The sequence below is a fragment of the Rhamphochromis sp. 'chilingali' genome, assembly GCF_963969265.1.
Source record: "Rhamphochromis sp. 'chilingali' genome assembly, chromosome: 19".
NCBI lineage: Eukaryota > Metazoa > Chordata > Actinopteri > Cichliformes > Cichlidae > Rhamphochromis > Rhamphochromis sp. 'chilingali'.
In genome coordinates, this window is record NC_137946.1 from 24,507,469 (window position 1) to 24,529,639 (window position 22,171).

A 22,171-nucleotide genomic window follows, 5' to 3' on the forward strand; every position below is an offset into this window, starting at 1 on the left:
AGGAAGTGCGTGTCAAAGAGGATTTATGCCTTGCGTGGTCGCCTCATTTCCTGCCGACTCCGTGTGTCAATATTTTTGTTGCAAACTATCGCCGGGATGTCACAAACAACTCGTTGATTGCGGAACGCTCTGATCGAAATAAACAAGTACACCATTAATTAGCTCTCTGTAGGACCAATCATTAGAGGTAATTTGTGCTGTGAAACTGCCGCCGCAGTCTGAAGGAGAAAGTTGCCCGCTTGTCTGTCTCCGTCCACTCATTAAGGGAGTGATAACTCATCTCTAAATGCCATCACAGCAGTCCAATTACATTTTGCACCCTGTCATATCCAGGGCCCGGAGCCAACTTCAGCAGAGCGCTGCCTCACTGCGATGCTACAGCGAATCTCCCTACACGTCCCATCTCGGCTGCTTGGCAAGCTTAGGCAGTGCTACAGCCTCAACCACTAGTACTGCTGCCGCCGTCACTTATTCTCCTCCTAGGGCCGCTGACGAACAAAAGAAATGAACAAAACTTTGCTTGTGGGAAGGTCGTCAGTCTTAAACATACGACGTGAATCAAAAAAGGACGTTCAACAGGAGCAAATATGAGCGAAGATTAGACAAATATTAGAGGTCCTATTATTATGTATAAATATTAGGAGTGGAAGTAGCAGTGGTAGAAGTGGAAGGAAAGGTTGTAGTTAGGGGGACCTGATGGGGAATAGGATAAAAAAATAGTAATAGTTATTATTTTTATCATCTGTATTTTTAAATATCTGAAATGAATAATTAGTTTGCATTATGTACATAAATCTAAAGACAAGGATGAAGGAAAGATGGATAAAGACAGCTTCTTATGTAGCTCTTTTCATTTTTAAGTGCTTTTTTTATACAATGTGTCTCATTCACATTTTTCTACATCTAAGGCGTTTCTATCTCACATTCACACACACTCCAGTGAATGCATCAGGAGCTGCGGGTGCAACATCCTGCCTCAGGATACTTTGGCATGCAGACTGGAGCACCAACCTTTCAATTAGTAGATGACCTGCTGTACCTCTTGAGCCATAGCCATCCAGTCTCTGCAAAATAGGAAAAAAATACCGTAAAGAGCAAAAAAAAGGGACTAAAAGGTTTTAAAAATTGGGCTCTAAATGGTATATAGTCAAATCTGCAGACAGGGGGGAAAAAAGGAAATAGAAGGTTGGGGGATGTGTACTGCTGCTGAAGTTGAGACTAGCTCAGAATGTGAGAAAACAGCAGAAAAACATAAAAGATCATATGCATCTTTTCCGTCTCTTCATATTTAGATTAATACTAATGCAAAACCCAGAAGAAAACGCGTTTTGTTTCTTGCTCTTCGATCCTCCTTTACAACCGGAAAAGCAGCCCTCATGTTTCAAATCAAGCTCCCATCCTGACACTGAAATCATCGTTTTCATTTATTTCATTTACATTTAGCTTTAAAATTTAATATGCATAGTAATACATATGGACACACATGCGTACAAATATTTCTGTCTGCTGCCTACTGATTCATCCTGGCCACAGCCCAGATGTTCCAGCGGTGTGTGGCAGCAGTGGACGACAGTGTGCAACAGCGTGTGTGTGTGTGTGTACTTGCATGCACTCCACTAGGCGTGTCCATGCTTACATGCATTCATGCATGTATACGAGTATTGATGTGTGTGTGTGTGTGTGTGTGCTCATATGTGTGTGTAATTGGGGAGTGGGCGGGCTTGTTGTGGTGTTGGTGGGGGGTGTTTGGTCCTTTTTTAAACATAGCTGCGTTGTTATGGTTGCCTAGGCTTTGATGTTGCCCAAACCTCCTACTAAGAGGCTCTCATTTTCGGCTCCTGACTCTGGAGAAGGCAATGACTTCCAGATTGGGGGGACCTACAGAGTGCTCGCTACTCAGGATTGACTGCTGGGGTGGGAAGGGTTTTTAGGGGGGGTCAAGAAGGGCAGAGGAGGGTGGCTCGATGGCAGAGGAGAGGGTGCGACAACTGTGCTCCGTAAATGTACTGTGCAGAGCAGATAGAGAAAAGGTACTGACATCAGGTCTGCACGTGATGCTCGCTGAAACACTTGCTGGCAATAAACTGTTTGCAGACTTGTTTTCAAAAAGTAAATAAATAAGTGATCCGGGAGGCATTATATTTAATAATGCGCTGCATGTAACTGTACTGTGTGGAAGGCAGGATTGTCTGCTTGGCTCGAGCAACGACGGAAGAGAGTTGTCAAAACCTGCTGAAGTATTTGATACCGCAAGGAGATTGAATGCGTAAATCAAATGTTAAATATTCTGGAAGCTAAAAACGTGTGTATGTGTGCATCCTCTCTTGTAGATTTGTGTAAATTTCAGTCTCCGTGCAGAAAGTAAGACTTTCTAGCGGTTCGTCAAAATTCTGTCAGCTGTTTCTTTTGCAGAAACACATTAATCATAATCGTGTGCTCAAACACACACAGGCCAGTTTCAGAATTGTTATACATTTCGTATAGCTGCGTGCGTTTTCATGCACGTACATTAATCTCATCTGACAATCAAGTCTGATCTAGGGCAGGACTTTCCATGGGATCAAACAAACACAAATTCTCTGGTCTCTAGTGAGGCACTGCCACCTCATGTTCCCTCTTTCTCATTTTTTTTCTGTCTCTTTTTTTCTGTAGTGCTTCTCTGTTTTGCACTTGCTCTCTGCATGCAGGTGTGGGGAATTTTACCGCGCCTTTACGCTCAGGTTTTTTTTTAATCTCCCCCCCTGCTCCTGTTCACCCATAAACCCAAAGTCATTCGCGTAGTGAGAGCGTGTCTGTGCGTCTGGTGCGTGTTATGCTCGAGACGGTCGACCCTGCCCTCTGACCTCTCTGTGCAAAGCTATGTGTCTTTGAAAGTTGGAAAAAAATTCAAATGCACTGCTTAATCAGTGTGAAATGATCATAGGTAACAAAACCTCGGTGTGTTGCTTCTGCATCAAACTGCTGGAGACGGCTTTAGCTTCCACGCAGCATAAATAATCCCGGCTTCTCCTCCAGTTTATTCTCTCATAGCCGGATCGTTCCAAACTAAAACCTCGGTTCTTCAATTTTCACTTTCCTTTTGCTCCATCCAGAGCGACAATGACCCAAATTAAAATGACAAAGGCTTGATTAGTATCAGTATTCCTTAGCCTTCAAGAATTTAGTGGTCATAAACCACAGAAAGTGGAAATGACACTGTAGCATAATATAAAACCGACTGTGAATATAAAGTTTGTCAGTTGTCAGATTTGTATCTGTATCTAGTCAGTAAAATCTCAACTCATTTGATAGCATCATAAGAAAGCTTCTGCACAACAGTTTGATTGCAGCCACTTGAAAGGATCGCATCAGCTCTACTGTCCATACCTTCTATTTAATCATTTATACCTTCTTTTTTCAAATTTCCGCTATGCCAGGGCAAAGGGTGACGGTGAAAGAAAGAGTGAATGAACGTTTTGAAAGTGCAATCTCCATGAAATGTGAGATTAAAGACATTAAATTTAAAAGCACTCTCGAGTGAGAGGAGGCTTTAATTTCCGCTGCAAATATAAAGAGACGGAGCTACTTAGTGTGTCATCCGAAAACTAAAGAATACATTAAAGGAGGGTTTTTTCCCCACTATAAGATCTTCTAAATCAAGGTGTGTGTGTGTGTCTGTGCGTTTCTTTGCGCACGTGTGTATGCGAGATGCTTCCGTGTGCGAGGGTCAAGGTGGAGGGCCGTCATTACAAACAAGTGATGTCTGAGATCCCATTAACTCTTGTATTCAGCCGCAGATTTCTGTTCAAATAGAGAGGAGATAAAAGGCAGCAACAATATGCTGATAATTCAAAGGCCTTTCAAGTGAAATGAGACTACAGAGACACTGAGGACCACGTTCACGATTTCCTGACGCACTTAAAAAGGTGGTGCTGTCTAATTGTAATTTTTTAAAGTAATCGCCTCTTTGAAGTATTTAAATCTTTGATGTAATCAACAAATAGGAGCTTTATTATTCAGCGCAGCCGTTCTCGCTGGGGTTCGACACCGAGTTTCTTTTCGTGCACGGCCGGTCGATTGATGTAGTTCACCCGGTTTAACCAGAGCTCCGCCGCTGCAGCAGGAACTCGTGTTTCGTGAGACGTGCGCCAAAACGCATCCCGGCATAGTGACACGGTTACAGGTGGCTCTTGAAACCACAGTAAGAGATTCCTTTTGAGCGTCCTCACACTAAACTGCAGGTTTACCTGCATGTCTCTTTTTAAAAGTAGTGAGTTTAAAAGCGTCGCTGCACACCACAACAAACTCCCATCAGCAGTGAATGCAGATTAAATCAGCAGAAGAGGGGATATGAATGCACAGAGACATAAATGTATGCACAGCTATGCATTTTTAGGTGCACCCACCTGGTCAGTCACCGCAGAAAGAGGGCGTGGCTGACATTGTTTCCCGGCAACACAGATTCTGGGTATCTGATAAGACCACAGACTGGCCTTGAGTTATGATCAGCACTTTCTATAGGCAAAAGGGCCCATATGCATGTTATTATCCTATTAAAGAAATAAACTCAGGGTTCAGTTGGCCACAGTTAACTCCCCCCCCCCCCTTTCCCTCTGTATTTAATATTGATCTGTACCATAAATTTATAACGCTTGGATGTATCTCAGTCTGAAGTGGTGGGTAACTCAACTGTTGCAAATTAAAGGGTGAATGAACTTTTCCCTCATCTGTTTGTCTGCGCATGCACCGACACATGTGTGTCTATTTCTTTTTTTTTCTTTCTCCAATTTACCAAAAACATAGCTGCAGGTTTACAGTCTCAGAGATGTCTTTTGCGTGTGTGTGTCCCACACATGCATGTACACGCTTGTCTGTTTCAGCAAAGGTAATTATGTGTAAGTTATGTGTGCGTGCGGGGGGTTGGGTTTTTTTTTTTTTTTTTTTAAACACAGAGGGGTTGATAATTATGGGTTAAATGAGTGCTCTCAGTCAGCCTCCCTGAGTGTGTGTAAAAAAAGGAAGGCACAGCGAAAGCCACTTCAAGGCCGGCTAATTACCCCAAGGAAGAGAGGAAACATAAATGGACGATTTTGCGGCTATAATGTTACAGCAAAACGGCTAAATCAACCTCAGCACGTGAAACAGAGCCACAGCTACTTTTGAAGGCTCCTAGCAGCCCTGAGCACATGTGTGTATGTGTGCGTGCGCCCCATATGCGAAGGATCTGCCGAGAAGCAGAAGATGTGCGTATGTGTCTGTACGCAAACTGTATGTGAGTGTGATTTGTGTGCAGAAAAGTCACACTTGCTGAGTACTGATGTTATTTAACCTCTGCGTTTCTGTCCCAGGCGGTCTTTTTTCTGTAACGTGAAGAATCATGTAGAGTTTTGTTGGTGCTCATGAACATTCATTGCCTTACTTGTGGTTTTGACTCCTATTACAGGAAAAGTTTTTTTTTAATGTCATGCAACCTTTTTACCAGCTATACCAGTTCTGAAACTTTTTCTAGTTTTCCCCCAACCAAAGGCCTCATCTAACCCTACAGTTCATATCAACCCTTGTGAATAAAAAGGACCCAAATTCAATTTTAGTGAAGAGAGAGAGAAGAAAAAAAAATCAGCATGCTATCTTTGCAAACTCTTGTTTATTTTCCCTGCATAAATCACATTCATTCGACACAGCGCTCCATGTTTTTCCACTAGGTCATCCAGGCAGTAGTTTTACACCCGGTGCAGTTTGAGAACCTCCGCATTCTTATGCCACTCACCGCCGGTGCCAGTTGCATCGTTTGGGGATTTTCCCTGCAAAATGTCAGTGATACTGCTGAATGTGAAGAAAAAATGCAAAAATAAATTGCTTCCTTTTCCTTGGATAGAGTTGTGTGTCGCTCATAAAACGGTGTTGATAACAAGAGACGATTTATGCAAATCAACCACATCAATAACTTCACAGAGAGGCGACATCGAAGAACATTGATCATCTTATTTGAATGCAAAGTTCTGCTGGGAAACCTTGACGTTCATCTGACATGTGGACTCATCATTGTCATTGAAGAAAAGCATTGCCTTACAGCAGAGGGCTTTGTTTAGCTCGACAGGGCGCCCTGCCGCTTCACAAAGCACATTTTTGCAATTTTCTTGGCTGGTTCGTTGTAAGATCTATGACAACGCAGCTTTTCTTCAATGCAAAATATTATTTTCTAAATCAAAAAATTACAGTTTTTTCCAAATTGCACAAAGTTACCGCTCCCATCTCTCAATGAAACATCTGAAAATAAACACCGAACAAAAGGAACTGCATCAGATTTACAGAACAAAACAAATCTCAGGTACTTACATTGTATTCCAGTATATTTATAACATAACAATCTAACGGGACATTGACCCTTTTCACTTTTTTTGGTCATCTCCATAATTTCCTCATAACTGCTTCAATCCATTGCTCATACCGAGGCTGCTGGCTTGTGGCTGCCTCACAGTACTGAATAGTTTTAGCTTTAGCTAAAGAGGTCGAGGGTGATTTAAGTGTCTGATTAGGTTTGTTGTTACAAATAATTTGCGTGGTGGTTCCCCCTGTGGATTACTTTGGCGAACTTTGCTGTGAGTGAACTTTCTTCGCTCACAGTGAGGAGTTTCCACGCTAATGACATGTGGGCGTGTGACCGTGAGCACACACGTGACTACTTCTCTGCACCGCAGTGCGCGTGTTGCAGACCGGCAAACGGACATAAGGGAGTCTGACCAGCACAAGCCGAGAGTAGCAGGAAAAGACAGAAAGCAAAAAGTTTTGACTCAGCCGTCAGACGCCTCAAATCACGATCTCTTTTAACAACCGGAGGATTCGCCACAGTGCAACCCTCAGCGCAGTCCAGATCTATCCGGTAGTTGGCTGGGGTTTGTAACAGTGTGGCTGATTGGTGTTTCTGGGAATGAAAACGCCATCAAAGCAGCAGAAGGGTCATTAAAAGACAGACGTTTGAGAAAATCTGACCCCAGTGAGTCATAAGAAGTAGAATGCCTTAATGGAGATTTTTAGCATTTAGAAAATGTGGAAAAGAACACAAATTAATAATTTAACTTACATGTGGCCTGCCACATTAAACTAAAAAAACAATTGCTTGCCAGAAGCAATTTTTTGTATCCGCGTCTGTCTGTTTTGTTTCAGAGTTACTTTCTTGTTCCCATCAATGTGAGTTTCCCATCTCTAACTTGAAAGGGCCAATGCAGTCACCTCGTTTGAGCTGATGCAGTGTTAATGTCCAACCTTCACAATACCAGCTGTGCAGACTTCTGTGTTTTCACACATCCATCCTGAGCTGGCGAACTGCAGACAGTCCCCTTTCCGTCTTCGACCCCACGTGATTAACCACATGACATGCAAACCAGCAAGGCGATGCAGCTCCCCTGCCCATCTTCATTGATAAAATACTGGTCTGCCGGGTCATAACCTTAAAACCTACTCAGTGTTTAACGCCTGCTGATTTCATTCTCTTGCCTTTGTTCTCGGCCTCTAAGGTGATGAAAGAGGCTTTTTGTACAATCCTTAAACTACGAGGTTTGTCCTCCGTCTCACTGTTTCTTCAGATCATTATGAATGCAGGTCATATTATCACCACATTTCACCTTCCTACTATGCTACCTGCTCCCCTGCACTTCTTCCCACCCACCATCACCATCAGCAGCCCCATCCTCACACCTCCCCTTCGGCTCTTGAGAACAGAAGCAGCCAGTTTTGTTTTCACGGCATTAAAAAGCGGTGTAGCAGTTTGATCTGAGCTCCGCTGCCGGTCGTGCAGCATACACATGAGGGTCCGTTTCCACACATGTGTGTGCACACGCGTGTGGTCAGTGCGAGTCTTTAAGATGCTGATTGATCGGAAAGGAGCGGTTTAAAGTGTGTGTAAATGTGCAGTGTAGCAGTGTGGAAGCTCTGCCTTTAAGTGATAAGGTGCTCGCTTTGTAACTCAGTGGGGGGTCTAGCGAGCAGCAGCAGAGAGCAGCAGCAGATCTGGCCTTCTGCACTGCTGATCTTACACACTTCACACACAGTGTCCAAAATAAAATCGCTTGGAAAACTTCTCTCTTTTTTTTTTTTAATGTTCGTGCCGAGGAAAATTAGTGCCTCTGCAGAGCCTCACATTTACACACATCCACCTGCTCGCAAACACACTGATACTCACACCGAACGGCACTATTTAAACTCCCCAAGAAAACAATACCAGTCCACACAGGGCCTGCTTCAAATGAATGCAGTGAAATTCTGTCCAAGGCTGGCCGCTTAGCTGCTTCCAACTTTGCAAACCGCTGTGACATATCGTATGTCAGCTAGCATGCTGCGAGCATTAGTAATAACTGGATTTCACGTAAGTTATTGAAAGCCATTTGTAAACAGAGACATGAAAGCAAACAAGCTCACACGCAGCCTCACTTGATCATCAAAGACTTATCGATCAAATAGTCCTCCTCCTGCACCTCCTCCTCCGCCTCCCCGCTCCACTGAAAACCAGTGTGAGCGAAGTACGGCCCATCTGTTTTGTTCCAAACCGTGTTTAAAATGTCCAGCTTTCTTCCTTTTCTTTCAGTCTTGGATGAAGTATAAGTGCACGCAAATCCCCCCCAAAATTCGGAGACACTTAACATTTGCATCTTCTTCCATCAGTGAATTATTTAAGAGGAGAACGCAGATTTTTTTTTAAATAATTCTTTTCATGTCTGGTTGCATCTTGTTATTTCTTTTGTAAGCAAATGAACGAAAGGAAAACTCGTGTAATTGCAAAGCTCTTTGATCGTGCTCAGCAGCGTTGGGCCGAACGGCTGATTCTGAATCTTAAAATCTCAAAATGCAGTTTGCAGACATTATTTGTAATTGGAATAATATAGATTCTGTGATCAAATTAAGATACATCTGGTTTTCCTGACTTGATTCCAGACAACTTGATTAGCCAAACTTAAACAAATACTTTTGGGGGTTTTTTCCTTTTCAATTGGTGTATCTTAGATTGTATCATCCTGGGTCTCTTTTATGTCTGTCACATGCAAAAGTCTTTATTTAAATGTGAATTGTGCAAAATGTTCTAACATAAGGCAAAAGCAGTTTTTTGTACTTCTCAGGCTTCTTGAAGGATATTCAAAGCTCTTCTTTTATCTGAATTAATTTGTGTTGTTGTTGTTGTCGTCTCATCAACAGTCTAACAAAGTCTCGGTGGTACAGCAGTCTCACGGGATGCACCCGCTGACCTCCCTCCTGCCCTACAGCAACGATCACTTCAGCCCGAGTTCTCCTCACCTGCCCACAGACATGAGCCAGAAGACAGGTGAGAGCACACGTAGACACCTAGTATAGAAACATTGTGCACATACTGTTAGTGGAGGCTTGCACATGCAGACGCAGCTAAACAGGCGTAGTTTTGGAGCTCAGTTAGATTTAAAAAGTCTCTCTACACAAGTGCAAGTAAACACAGACGTTCCTGGGACATCTGCCGAATAGTCGCTGAAACCTCGGTCCGCATACACACTGTTTGTGCTGTTGACACATTTGTCACATCTGTGCAGATGCACCACACACACGTTTGTCACTTCACCAGAAGCACACACGAGAAATGTAATATTACAAATTTAATGCAGTAATATTTTTGCGCACTCCCTCTTTCATATGCACGCACACAGTATTTCTTTTTTGGCTCCCCCACCTCGCCTGGAACATGGACACACATAGAAAGACACAGGCACGCACTCTGTGTGTGAAGTGGCAGCATCAGCTTCGTCAGCCTGTGGCGGTCTCATGGCTTCTCTGAAGTGGCCTGCTCTTCTGAAGGGACAGCCAGCCACACACACACACACACACACTCACACAAAAAGATGGAAACAATTATTGTGACAATCGCACAAACCATTGCAGCAGCGCACACAAGGTTCTCCTTAGCAAGCACTACACATACAAACACACACTCTCCTCTGTTTGGAAGGCACAAACAAACACACCCTGGCATTTAAAACACTATCGGGTTTTGGACCTGCCTGTGGCAGGGCCTGAAGGGTGGCACAGTGGGTTTGTGCAGCATTTCGCTTTAGTGCGAGATGTCACAACTACCGACCACGTTTGCTGAACCTGTTCCCCAGAAGATGGCTCATCAAGCTCCTCAAAAGTATGCAGGTTACTGGTGATTTCCTTTTTATTTTAAACACGCTATGTGGATTAACGAGTTTATGCAATTGCAATGCTTTTTGTTCTTGTGCAACCTCGCTGGAACGGTGAATACTCTTGTTAAAAATAGCCAAAGCTTAAATAAGGTCCATGTGAGCCATGTGAGCTAAGCACTCTTATTACTCCTGTTAACGCTCATTTTTTTAAATAAAAAATTGCCTCTGCATGAAATCAGTGATTGGTGATTTCATGGATGAAGACTCCAGAAACCTGCCGTTCAGGCCTTTAGCCAATCAGAAGAAAGTTGTCTTAAAACAGCTTGTTTCTGACACAGTGAGAACTGATGCACCAAGGGCAAACATTAAGATAAATAAGCATTATTCTGACCCTCGAATCATGCAAAGCTACTCTGCAGTGCTCTTTAACCTTACAAAGGGAGAGGAGGAGAAATGCAGAGTTCTCACACATGGTGGCTGACTAAAGTCGTGATCATGTATGTCAGTGGGGGAAACTTACAGAGAAATGAAACTATAAGAAAATTTATTTAGTTATTATTTGATGTAATTCTGTGGTTTCTTGGTAAAGTGTGAGTACCGCTGGAGATAGAAGTTTCAGCTCACAGTAACAACCAGACGCTCATATGAAAACGCGCCTGTGAACGAGGGGTGTGAAGAAACCTAAATATTTCTTTTTGTTTGTCGTGTTTGTGTTAATGATCCCCTGTGAACAAAGTAAGACAAAAATTATAATGGTGACATGTGCAGAACACAGCAAAAGGTGCTAAAAAAAAGATCGACATGCAGTGTAGCTATCCCACGGTTCAAAGAAGTTACAGTTTAATGCTGCTGAGAGCCTTAAAATTGTTGTCCTGATGTGGAGATATGAAATCCAGTGGTCTTCAAGCGCTGCCTGGTTTTTCCTCAGGAAATCATTTATAAACTCTCTGAAGTTTACAGAGTCTGTGCGAGATTCATTGAAGGATTTTGTCCTCTGTGGTGACGTCCAAGAGAGAACAGGAAAGAGGAGGAAACAGGCTGAGAGCGAGAGACGAGAGTGAAGAACAGACTGGAAAAAACACCACAGAGAACAAAAGTCTTTTATCGGCTCTGATTAGGTGTGAGACAGCGCGAGACCTCGGGCGATCTCCTGCCTGTTCCGTCTGGAAATCCCCCTTTTTCCTCCAAACACACTCCCGCTTGTCTGGCTTAGAGAGTCTGTGTGTCTTTGTGTGTGTGTGTGTCTAACACAGTGACTCAGCCCGTAATGACAGACTGAGCCACCTGTTTGTTACTTACACACACACAAACACACGCTAACACCTGGCTGCCACATCTAACCTTTCTCAGACCATCTCACCTGAATTATTTTGGCTACGCTTCCACAGAGGAACACCGTGGTGCATGCATACGCACGCCACCTTACCTCACTTCTTTTTTTGTCTGTCAGCTGATCACAGGTTACCTCACCAGTGATGTCAGTGATTGGTGCACCTTTCTTCCTCTTTGCGCGTTGCTTAAAGGGGAAATAAAGGGACCTGAGCTATTTCTTTGGTTTTAGTGCTTGGTCTCTGGAGGCTTTTTTGGCCTTTGACCCTTCATCTTTACACGTGTCTATTAAGCCTACATTGCAGACACGGACAGCTGGCACGCCCCAGGAGTCAATCCTGTTATTCTAGGTGTTTGTGTAGTTGGTAAATGTTAAAGCAAATTCTTCCCAACAAGTCTGCGCAGTCACAAAAAGCAGGAACACACATTGATGTATACTCGAATCCTCCCACTAACCGCCTGATAACATTTACCTAAGCAGTCCCAAGTGGACTTGCACAGCAAAAGTTTAACCCATGCTTAAGTAATTTAATCACAAAGTGCTACTTGCTATGTACAGATGTTTGCTTTCCCCTTGAGTTTTATCATTGAAGTTGACACGAGGAGGATAGCAGTGTGCCAGAATCTGTCGTTTTTCTAAAGAATACGTTTTGGCAAAATCCATTTCCTTTCTAATATCTCGACAGCTAAAGTTACCCGCATCAATCTGGTGGAGGATTTCGTGACACTAGCACTGTAACGGAAGTATCAGATTGCAAACTTTTCTCAAGTTGACTCCTATAATCTTGGTCACCTGTGCTCGGTTTGTGTCAGACACAAACATGATTCATGCTTTGGACTGTCAACATGGTATCCTCACCTCAGTTCAATCATCAGTCCAGTCATTCCAATATTTAAAATCACAGCTGATGGAGGAAAATAACACCAGCCTCGACGAGGGGGAAATAATGCATTGATTTTCATGCTGTGGCTGCTTTTGGAGTTTCTGTTTTCTGGGTGAAAAAGCGTTAGGGATGGGGTTACCTGCCACCCAGGTAAGTTTGTAGCATGTTTAATAGAGTATAAAATCCCGGCCTTCAACGTGTGCTAGTATGTGGGGGTCCATTTGGGTCGGGCTGACATAAATTTGAAAGTGAGGCTTCATGCGAACTTCCCCGTATTGGTCCGGTTTGAGACTACGCTACAAGGGCAGCAACTGTGCATGCATTCTCCAAGCACACACCAGCGAACGCAACTCTAAGTCCTCTGTGTGTCTACAGTGCTGCATATAGCTCCTCTGTAACAAAGCCTTGCATTACATGGAAATCTTTATTGATAAATCAGAGGTGAAACACATTAGTCCACTCAATAGCCTGAAATCAGCTGAGAAACTGGCTAAAAAGTGTCCTGCGGCGAGGCTGCATGTTGTCTTTGTGTTTACCCATGTATTTCTGGAGAGTTTATGCAAAAACACACTTGTGCCTGACTGCTTATCCCCTGTGAAATTGTTTTATTGGCATCACAGAACGTGCAGGCCCACAGCAAAACCTCAGTAATATAAAACAGGTAGCCGATAAGATAAGACGTATATTATCTATCCTGAAGGCTGGAAAGCTTCTGTGCTACAGCAGCCAAACCACTGAAATAGCTTAAATGAAAATGACACAGCTCAGTAAATAATATACAATAAGACATTAAGATGAAAATTACACAAAAGAGAGAGAAGCTCAGTTAAACAACGAGGTCATTTATACAAAACTCTGTTTATGTTTTTTTTATTTTGCTTTTAGTTGAACAATTAACAAATTATGGTTACAAATTTCCTCTGGATTTCTTGACCTTAAGATGACTTTGCTTACTCTCCAGGCTTCTGATTGTTATTGCGTCATCTGCATCACTTCGAGTAAAAGGTCAGGAAGGAAAGAGCTGTGATTACAGTTTTTTTAAATTTATTTAATCAATCACCTACTTTGAATCTTTCTTGTGGCCTTGGGCCTTTCTTCAGAAGCACCGCACCATCGACGTGTGAAAGTTCATCTTTCCTGTTGTTGTTCTGCTCTTTGTGACATCATTAGAGGCAATAAGAAATTCCCGTGAGTGGACGTCAATGTTAATGACAAACATCACAATACTTGTGGGTTTATTTCTGTTTTGTTTTTGTTTTTTTGAAACAGTTAAAGATATAAATGTTCTTTTTTTAATATCCTTTATTGTACACAGAGCCTACATCTGTCATTTATTCTCACCACACAGTTTACTTCCTCTGTTATTTCCATCACCACCCACTGTCTGTTATTCACTGCTGCCTAAATACGGAGTTGCCTTACCTTTAGCTATATTTCAACTTTACAACCCCCTTAATTTTCCCGTTAATTTCCCCTAAAGTAATGCACATGTTGCATCATCTTTCTCATAGCATGTTTCACTTCTTTTATTCAGTGTATTAAAATTGGCCGTTAAAGTTGTCAGCAGAAAACTTAGCGCGGGGGAAATACTTACTTGATCCCCTGCTGAATTTCTAAGTTTGCTCACTCACAAAGAAATGATCGATGTCTAATTTATTTTATGGTAATTCCATTTTGATGAAGAGAGACAGAATATCAATCAAAAATAAATTTAAAAAACATAAAAGTTATAAATTGATTTGTATGTCAGTGACTGAAATATGTATTTAAGCCCCTACAACCCAGACACAATTCTGGCTTCTACTGACTGCCTGTGTGGCCCAGTGGAAAACATATTACAATCATTTGATCAGTCATCAAAGCATAAAGCGCTTTTATAAAATACAGAATCAATTTCTCCCATTCTAATCTCTCCACCATCATGTCCAAGACCAAAGAGCTGTCAGAGGAAGTCAGGGACAAGACTGTAGCCCTGCCCTGTAGACCTTGGTGAGAAGGTGACACCTGTTGGTGTGATTATTCAGAAATGGAAAGAAATATAAAATGACTATCAATCACTCTCAATCAGGGGCTGCATTGCAGGATCTTGCTTCATAGGGTGAGGATGATCATGAGAAATAGATCACGAGAAACTGGCCATCTGCCCCGACCCTCAGCTGATTGGGACAGAAGTAGACCTCAAAATCAAGATGTTTGGAGGGAGAGAAATGCTGAGTATGACCCACAGAACATCATCAGCACAGTCAAGCATGGAAGTGGAATCATTATGATTTTTCCTGCTAAGGGTACAGAATGACTTCACTGCATTTAGGGGCCAATTAATGTGCCAGGTACTAGAGCAGGGCGATATGGCCAAAAATATTTATCACGATATATATTTGAAAATTTGCGATAACGATATAACCGACGATATAATTGATGCGAGACAAAATACAACTCCACAACATTACTAGCGCAAAAAGACAACCTTCCATTTATTTTCACTTAAACAAGAAGCTGGTTTTTATGTACATTAAAGCTTTATAAAAATGTAACAGTGCAAATGCAAATTCCTTGCTGAAAGTTTAACCAAAAGGCATTTCCAGTAGAAATGGGCTGACATATCCTGAGCATAACCATGTATAATATCCACTGAAGTTAAAAAGAGGTGCTTTGCAACATTAAACTGCAGTGTGCAGTACACATTTTTCGGACCATAAGGTGTACAGGATTATAAGGCACAATAAGCGAAACAAAGCAGTCAGATAAATCAAACTTTATTAAACTCATTCTTCTTGCTTCCTCCACTTCTGTAACATTGATTCATTAATGTTGAATTCTCTGCAGCTGCTCTATTCCCATGTTGTTGCAGTATATTAATAACTAACCTCGTATTGTGGATGGATTATCTCAGTTGTTCTCCTGACTGAAGTTTGGTCCATTTACAGCATCCTGCCATGCGATTGCATTTGTCTCTAACCATGAAGAACCTTCACATTAACTTTTATAAGTGGAAAAGTGTTAGTGTTCGTCCTCCAGCTTCACTGCTTATGTTATGCTAACATAGCTGTGTCGCTAGCGATCACGTAGCACATCATTATATACCAGCTAGCCCAACTTCAGTAACCCTACAAACGTCACTGCTGTTTAGTTTCCTGATTTTTTTTCAGAAATCTCTCAGTCAGAACATGCTATATCATGCTTAGGTAACTAGCGAAACTAGCGAGCTAACTTCCGCTAGCTTCCTGCTAACTTCTAACTCCGTTAAATGTAATAACTTTTGTTTTCATGGATGCCTGGAAGTTAAACTTTATAGTTACACCTGGTAAAGCAGCAATGCTGATCGTTTTATTAAAGATGAAAGAATTTAGACAGTTTTTAACTCTAAGTGATGCTGCAGTGTTGTTTGACCTGAAGCATACGGAGCTTAGGACCCAGATTACTCCCAGATTTAAGAGCATCTTAGTCCGACAAATATGACAATAACAACGGCCGCTTGCATGTTCTGCAAAAAAATGTGCTTTGTTGTGTATCTGACGGACAAACACCAAACCAGTTCCACATCACTGAAGTTGCACCATTTTTACAAACCAATTCTGGTTCATCTGTTTCACTCAACGACCGGCCATGTGCGTATGAAAACAAAGGCACTGCGCATGCGCGTTTTACTCCCATTCTATCGCGATATTTCATTTTCCTATCGTTGCCTAACATTATACCGGTATTATCGTGAACGGTATAATATGGCCCAGCCCTACCAGGTACTGTAAAATCTCCTTCCCTTAGCCAGAATTCTGGAGTTGGGTCATGGATCGGTCTTCCAGCATGATAATGACCCAAACATATCGCTAAGGCAACAAAGAAGTGGCCTACCCATTCTCCAGACATCTGTCCCTGACATGTGTGCAAACCCGGTGACCAACTAAAAGAAATGTTTTACCGCCGTGGTTCCAACAATGGTTTTCTCCACCATGTTTTGCTTATTTCAAACACTTATTTCACTCAATGACATGCAAATCAATTTATAACATTTTTGTGATGTGTTTTGGTTAATATTATCTGTCTGTCTCCATTAAAATGAAACTATCATGAAACAGTTTTCGGAAGTGAACAAACTTGGATATTCAGCAGAGGATCAAGTAAACATTTCCTCCACTGTAAAACTTCAACCCAGTGAATATTTATGAAGTATTTAGAGAAATTTCAGTGACAGAAAGATTCGTTAATCCTAGGTTTAAATTTAGGTGCTGCACAGTCACAGACACTGTCATACCTAAGCCCCACTTTACGTCACCGAGAGACTTAAAATTAGAAGCTGCAGTGTGGCAATGACAGGAATGGAAGGATAACCAAAGAGCTTGTTAACAACACTGTGTTTTACTCCTGTTTTTTTGCCACCCAAAGTGATAAACTTTAAACAGTCTTGTAATTATCTAACACATTTATTTGTCTGACAGATGAAACAATCATAATGAAAAGGCTTTTTTTAAAAGCAAAAATCATGGACTTTAACTAATTTTCACATTTAGAAAAAAGGCCTGGAACTTCAAACTTTTATACATCTAATTCACGTTAAGCCTGTTTAAGCTTCAATGTCTTACCAATAATCCATCATTCGTGTAGCACCTTCCAAGCTCAAAAATACAGGTGAAAGTGTTTTACAACCTGAAAAGGAAAGCAGGAAATTTCACTGTCAGTAAATCCAGGAGATTCGAACGCTGCAGTGACCTTTCTGCCGGGTTGTGTTTGACATAGTGTGACCCTGCTGGTCGGCTTAGTAAATTCAGTCATTTCTCCAGTCAAGCGTAACACCGCGTGTGATTCAAAAGTGGAACATTCCCTTTAGATTGGGCAACATCTCGATTCAGATATGACTGTTTGTAAGTAAAAATTGTATTTATAGCACGTTTGAAGACAAATATTACAAAGTGCTAAACGACAAAAATGGTCAAAAAAGTAAATGAATAATAAGGACAAAAAGTTACGAAGGGCAAGTTTAAAAAGATGACTTTTGAGTCCACAGATCTTAAGCTGAGTGGGAGCGACGTACAGAGTCTCTAGTAGTCCACAAAACCTTAAGGACCTTCTGTGGATGCAGGGAGGTAAAAACCAGACTCTGAAGCAGCTGAATTAGCAACAGTGTTAAATGAGAGTACCTAAGGTTCAAATTCGACTCGAGGTTTTATTGAGACAAGTGAACAAGGAATTACAGTAAAGACGCGATGATGACATAAAGACACAAACAACAACTTCTAGACCGTGATACTGTAGGACTGAACCTGGCAATGTTTCTCAAGTGGGGGGAAAAAAGGAAGACAATATTTGCCCAGACAATAGATTATAAAATACAGAGAAGTGAAACATGCCTGCTTACCATCACCCTGCCATGTGATTAACACTTACTGTATGCTATTGTATGTATTACTGTAAATCGGAAGGGGAGTGCATGTGTGTGAGACAATCTGTTGTCATATAGTAAGCTTTGATTACTTCAGGAGTGCCAAACGTGAAATAGCTGACGAGGCTGGAAATCAACTTTTTATTTATTTATGTTTATTTGCAACAAATGAATAGTTGTTAACACAAATTTATTTAATCGTATTTTTTAAATAGTGATTATAGTTCCAAGCTTACCGGAGTAATTGAGACATAAACATCTCAGATCAAGAAGGTTCCTGGTTTGAATCCCGGCTGAATCCCATGTGGAGCTTACATGTTCACCCTGTGCCTGCCTGGGTTTCTTCCCACAGCCCAACATTGCATGCAGGGTAACAGGTGATTAAACCGGCTGTGAATGTGAGGTAGATGACGTTATTGAAGTGTTTAGAATAAAGTGCTGCATGAATGTGGGATTAAAATGCCTATATTAATGCAAGTAAATTTAATTATATTACAGTCACATCAGTTTAAAGTGCTGGCTATTAACTATTTGAGGCTCTTTAACCTGTAGTGCTTTTCTTCATTAAGCGATCGCCTTATTTTGAAAAGAAACGAGTCGCTGTGCGAGAGAGACGCAGTGAAAAGAGTGTAAAGGCGAATGAGCGCAAGAGTTAAAATAATAGAGTTAAATTGGGGTAAAAATGCAAAACGTTAAATAATTTTAAATTGGGTCATCGGAGCCTGTTTGTGCTAGCTGTTACATTTTTTTGAATTGGAAGCGAGAGTGTGAGTCACCCTGCTTAAAAGGAGAAACTGTGTATCGACGATGAATAATAAGAAAAAAAATAAGAGTCATATTCGACAATCTGTAGTTTTACACTGTAAAAAACTGACTTTTACTATTACTGCAGCTTTTGATGTTTGCGCTTAAAAAAAGGAAAGAAAGAAACAGTTCCAGTACTTGTGTAAAATTTGTCAGCACTTATTACTGCCCTTACTGTAACAAAACTCTGCACAGTTTCTTCTGGTCTTTGGGCTCTTTTATGTACACCACACTGGCTGATTGTCAAGTCATTTAATGGCTCAGATGCTGCATCGCTTTCACTCTCAGTGGTTATAACCACCGCGGCACATTATCAGTGCAGGAATACTATTTTCAGCTTCTCGACTCTCAGTTTAACATGCACACGTTCTAATACTGAGCTCACACGCAGCCACTTTGACTCAAATGGTTCCTCTTTGAAGTGTTTCCCGAGACGCCAACATGGAGACCGTGAGATAGTTGCTGTAGTTGTTATTAGACGGCCGCGCTAAAAGGGGCATTCCAAAGAAAACTGCCCCATTACTGCTGCTAATTTTCCCCTTCAGGTTTCCCAACAGCAGACAAACTGATAGCAAGGGCAAAAAGGTGACTTACAGAAACCATGATCAAGTTTCCTTCGCATTAAGGTGTGAAGATTAACTGCTAAAATAAAAACTTGTGTGCAGTTCGCATGTAGGATTTCGACTTTGATGTTTGCCATACAGTCATTTTAGGGAAAATGGGTAATTTCGAAAAAGGATGTTAAGTTTCAATATCACAAGAAGTATTAGCATCTGCTGTTGTTATTACTGCCGATCACGTGTTTTCAGAACATTTGCGCTCGAAGGGGTTAACTTGGCAGTCTGACACTCTCATCAGATTAACCATCTTTAAGTTAACCGTGTTGACAGTGAAACTCACATGAGGGCACATTCAGATTGTCACTAACAAAGGGACAAAATGGCCCATGTTGGTGATGCTGGTGAGGCTGTGCAATTGTTCTTCTGAGGCAGCAAATGTTTTTTAACACGGTGCTGCAAGCTGCATGCTCCAAGGTGTGTGCGTGTGGAGTCCTGGATAATTTCATTTGTCGCCACCGGATGTAATTATTTCAGCCACTACTTCTGAGAAATGTCAGTTTGGCATGGCAGATGCCTACAAAACACTACAATACCCATGAGCCTCAGTCGCTGTTGCCTCAGAGAGGAAATGGTAGAGATATGAAAAGGCTTTCATGCTGCAGTTGAAAATAAAACACAGTGTGATGGTGTTCTCAGTTGTCTAGCAGTTTAGCATACATACAAGTACCTGTAGGAGGGTTTTTTCATGCTTAACTTCTGTTTCAGAGTTTTTATGTACGCAGATGTGTACTGTACCTTCACCTTTTTAGCACAGCAGCAGACATTTCTGACACATTTCTTAATCTCGCAGGGTTTCAGTTACATCTAAAGTAGTCGCAATGACTCACCTATGAGTGTGTATGGGGAAAAATGCCACTTTGTAACTTTATACCCTTGTTAAGATAGCACATACTTCATTTATCATGTAATTCGTGTGTTTATAGCAGCCAAACCTTTCAACACAAACTACAACAAAATATTAAAGTGGAAAAAAGAAAGTGCGTGCTTACTATTTCCATAGGATTTTAGGGGGTACGTAGCAGCCAGGCACTGCTAATCAAATCCATTTCATCAATCATTAATCGTGAGCCAGTGTCAGCATCTCTGTAACAGCGGTTTTGATAGTTTGCTCCTCTGCAGGAATGTCACAAGACTGTGCAATGCTCAGAAAAACTGTAGAAACGCAAGAGCTACATTTCAGACTCTAGAGGCTGTTAAATGTTAAAGTTCATGACCGTACAATTAGAAGAAGACTGAATAAGTATGGCTTGTTTGGATGTGTTGCCAGAAAAAAGAACATGGCAGCATGGCTTAGGTTGAATCGGCGATGAACTCCTCTGTAGAGTCAAATGTGAGGCCGTCTGTCTGACAGCTGGAACTGGGCCAAAACTCGATCATTCAACGGGACAATAATCCCAAGGAATCGAGGTGTTGCAACGGCCCAGTCAAAGTCCAGACCTCAGCCTGATTGAAATGCTGTGGCAAGATTTCAGGAGAACTGTGCATAAGTGAATGCTTCCAAACCTCAAATAATGATGACTAAACAAATATCTCAGCAAGGTAAAAAGAACACAAGCTACAGCAAAAAAAAAAGAGAGAGAGAGTAAAAGTAAAAATAAGTTATTTAACTAAAATATATATTAATATTATCTTTAAGTACATCAAATCTGAATGTGATACAGTAAAATTCATGTAGTTTCATGTAGTGGAACAGTGTAAAAACTATAAAGCATAATAAAAGAGAGTAAAAAAATTGTATTAAAGGTAGAAAAACAGCAAAACAAGCAGAGTAACACGTAAGTGGCACCCAAAATCTACTTGTACTTGTTGTCTCGGATGACACAAATTGTTGCAAAATGATACAGCACTTTGCCACGCAACAAAAAGTCCCCCCTTCCACCCCCCACCCCCCCGACCCTTGTTTTTCTGCCTTTGGTTGTGCGACTGTTATTGTGGCACAGCAGTTTTTCATCAGTACGAGCACACTCTGAATGTAAGCCTGATGTTTCCAATAAATGGAATTTACCCCTCATCAAAAACTTCTATATGTTGAACAATCTCTGAAGGGAAGTGGCTGCAGCAGCCCAAAAGTCCCTTCTTCTTCTTGATATACATACAAAGCGGCGTACTGAGCGCGCTCTGTGGCTACTTTGGCTGGTCAGCTAATCATTACTGTACTGCTGCGAACCAGTTTGAGTCAAGCACCCGCTGCAGCATTTTTAGATATTCTCTGTGAGTGAAGCTTAACAAGTTTAACTAAATACTCAACTGCTTACTTACACTTCATCGTGCACGCAGGGTGAAGTTTGTTCACACAAGCTGCATGAATAAAACTGTGAATGACATTATTTAAAAAGAAGCAAGAACAGAGAGAGACCGATGAAGGCTTGCAACTTGAAAACGTCGCCATTAAATACTCGAAAGGTGTGCAGGGGAGGGGAGGATGACAAGGAATGAAGGTGTAATGACGAGGGGAAAAAGGATGAAAGGGGTCTTTAATGAAAGAGGGTGAGACGCGAAGGATGGGAAACAGAGAGGCAAAAGGGTCAAGATGGGGTGAGAAGCAGGGCAGAGACGAGCAATAAGAGGAACCCGGACAGTGGGAGGGTGGAGGGCACCAGGGGAGGGATGAGGGACAAGAGGAGAAGGGAGGAAGGGCGTGGTGGGACAGACAGAGGAATGGGAGGAAGGGTTGAGTGGTGAGACAGGTCGACTGACTCAGTCTCGTTCCTGTCATCCAGATTTATAGCGGCTCGGGGTCCCGAAACAGGCCCGGAGCCGCGGCCAAATTACAGTCATCTAGAGCATTCCTCTGCTGCAAACACAGGTTAGCAGCCGGGCCGCGCTAAGTGCTAGGTGCTGCCTGTTGACAAATGACTTCCTTTGAAGGGCACAAAGAGAGAGAGAGAAAGAGAGAGACTGGATATTTTCTGTGTGAGGGCACAGAGTCAAGCAGTCTGTGTTTCTTTTGTTCGAAAACATTTCTGCTAAAAGTAGAGACAAAGAGTGTTTGTTTGGATGCTCGTCTGGGTGTGCGTCTGCCCGTGTCGTTGTGGGTTT

General features: G+C 41.9%; 1 protein-coding gene across 9 annotated transcripts in view; it reads left to right on the forward strand.

The window, feature by feature from the left end:
* Positions 1-22,171, forward strand: part of tcf7 (transcription factor 7) — a 77,395-nt gene that overhangs the window by 36,751 nt on the left and 18,473 nt on the right. For all 9 annotated transcript variants that reach the window (XM_080867586.1, XM_080867587.1, XM_080867589.1 and 6 more), the window contains exon 4: positions 9,166-9,292. In XM_080867586.1, the coding sequence (XP_080723712.1) occupies positions 9,166-9,292 (127 nt within the window). The remainder of the gene's footprint in view (positions 1-9,165; positions 9,293-22,171) is intronic.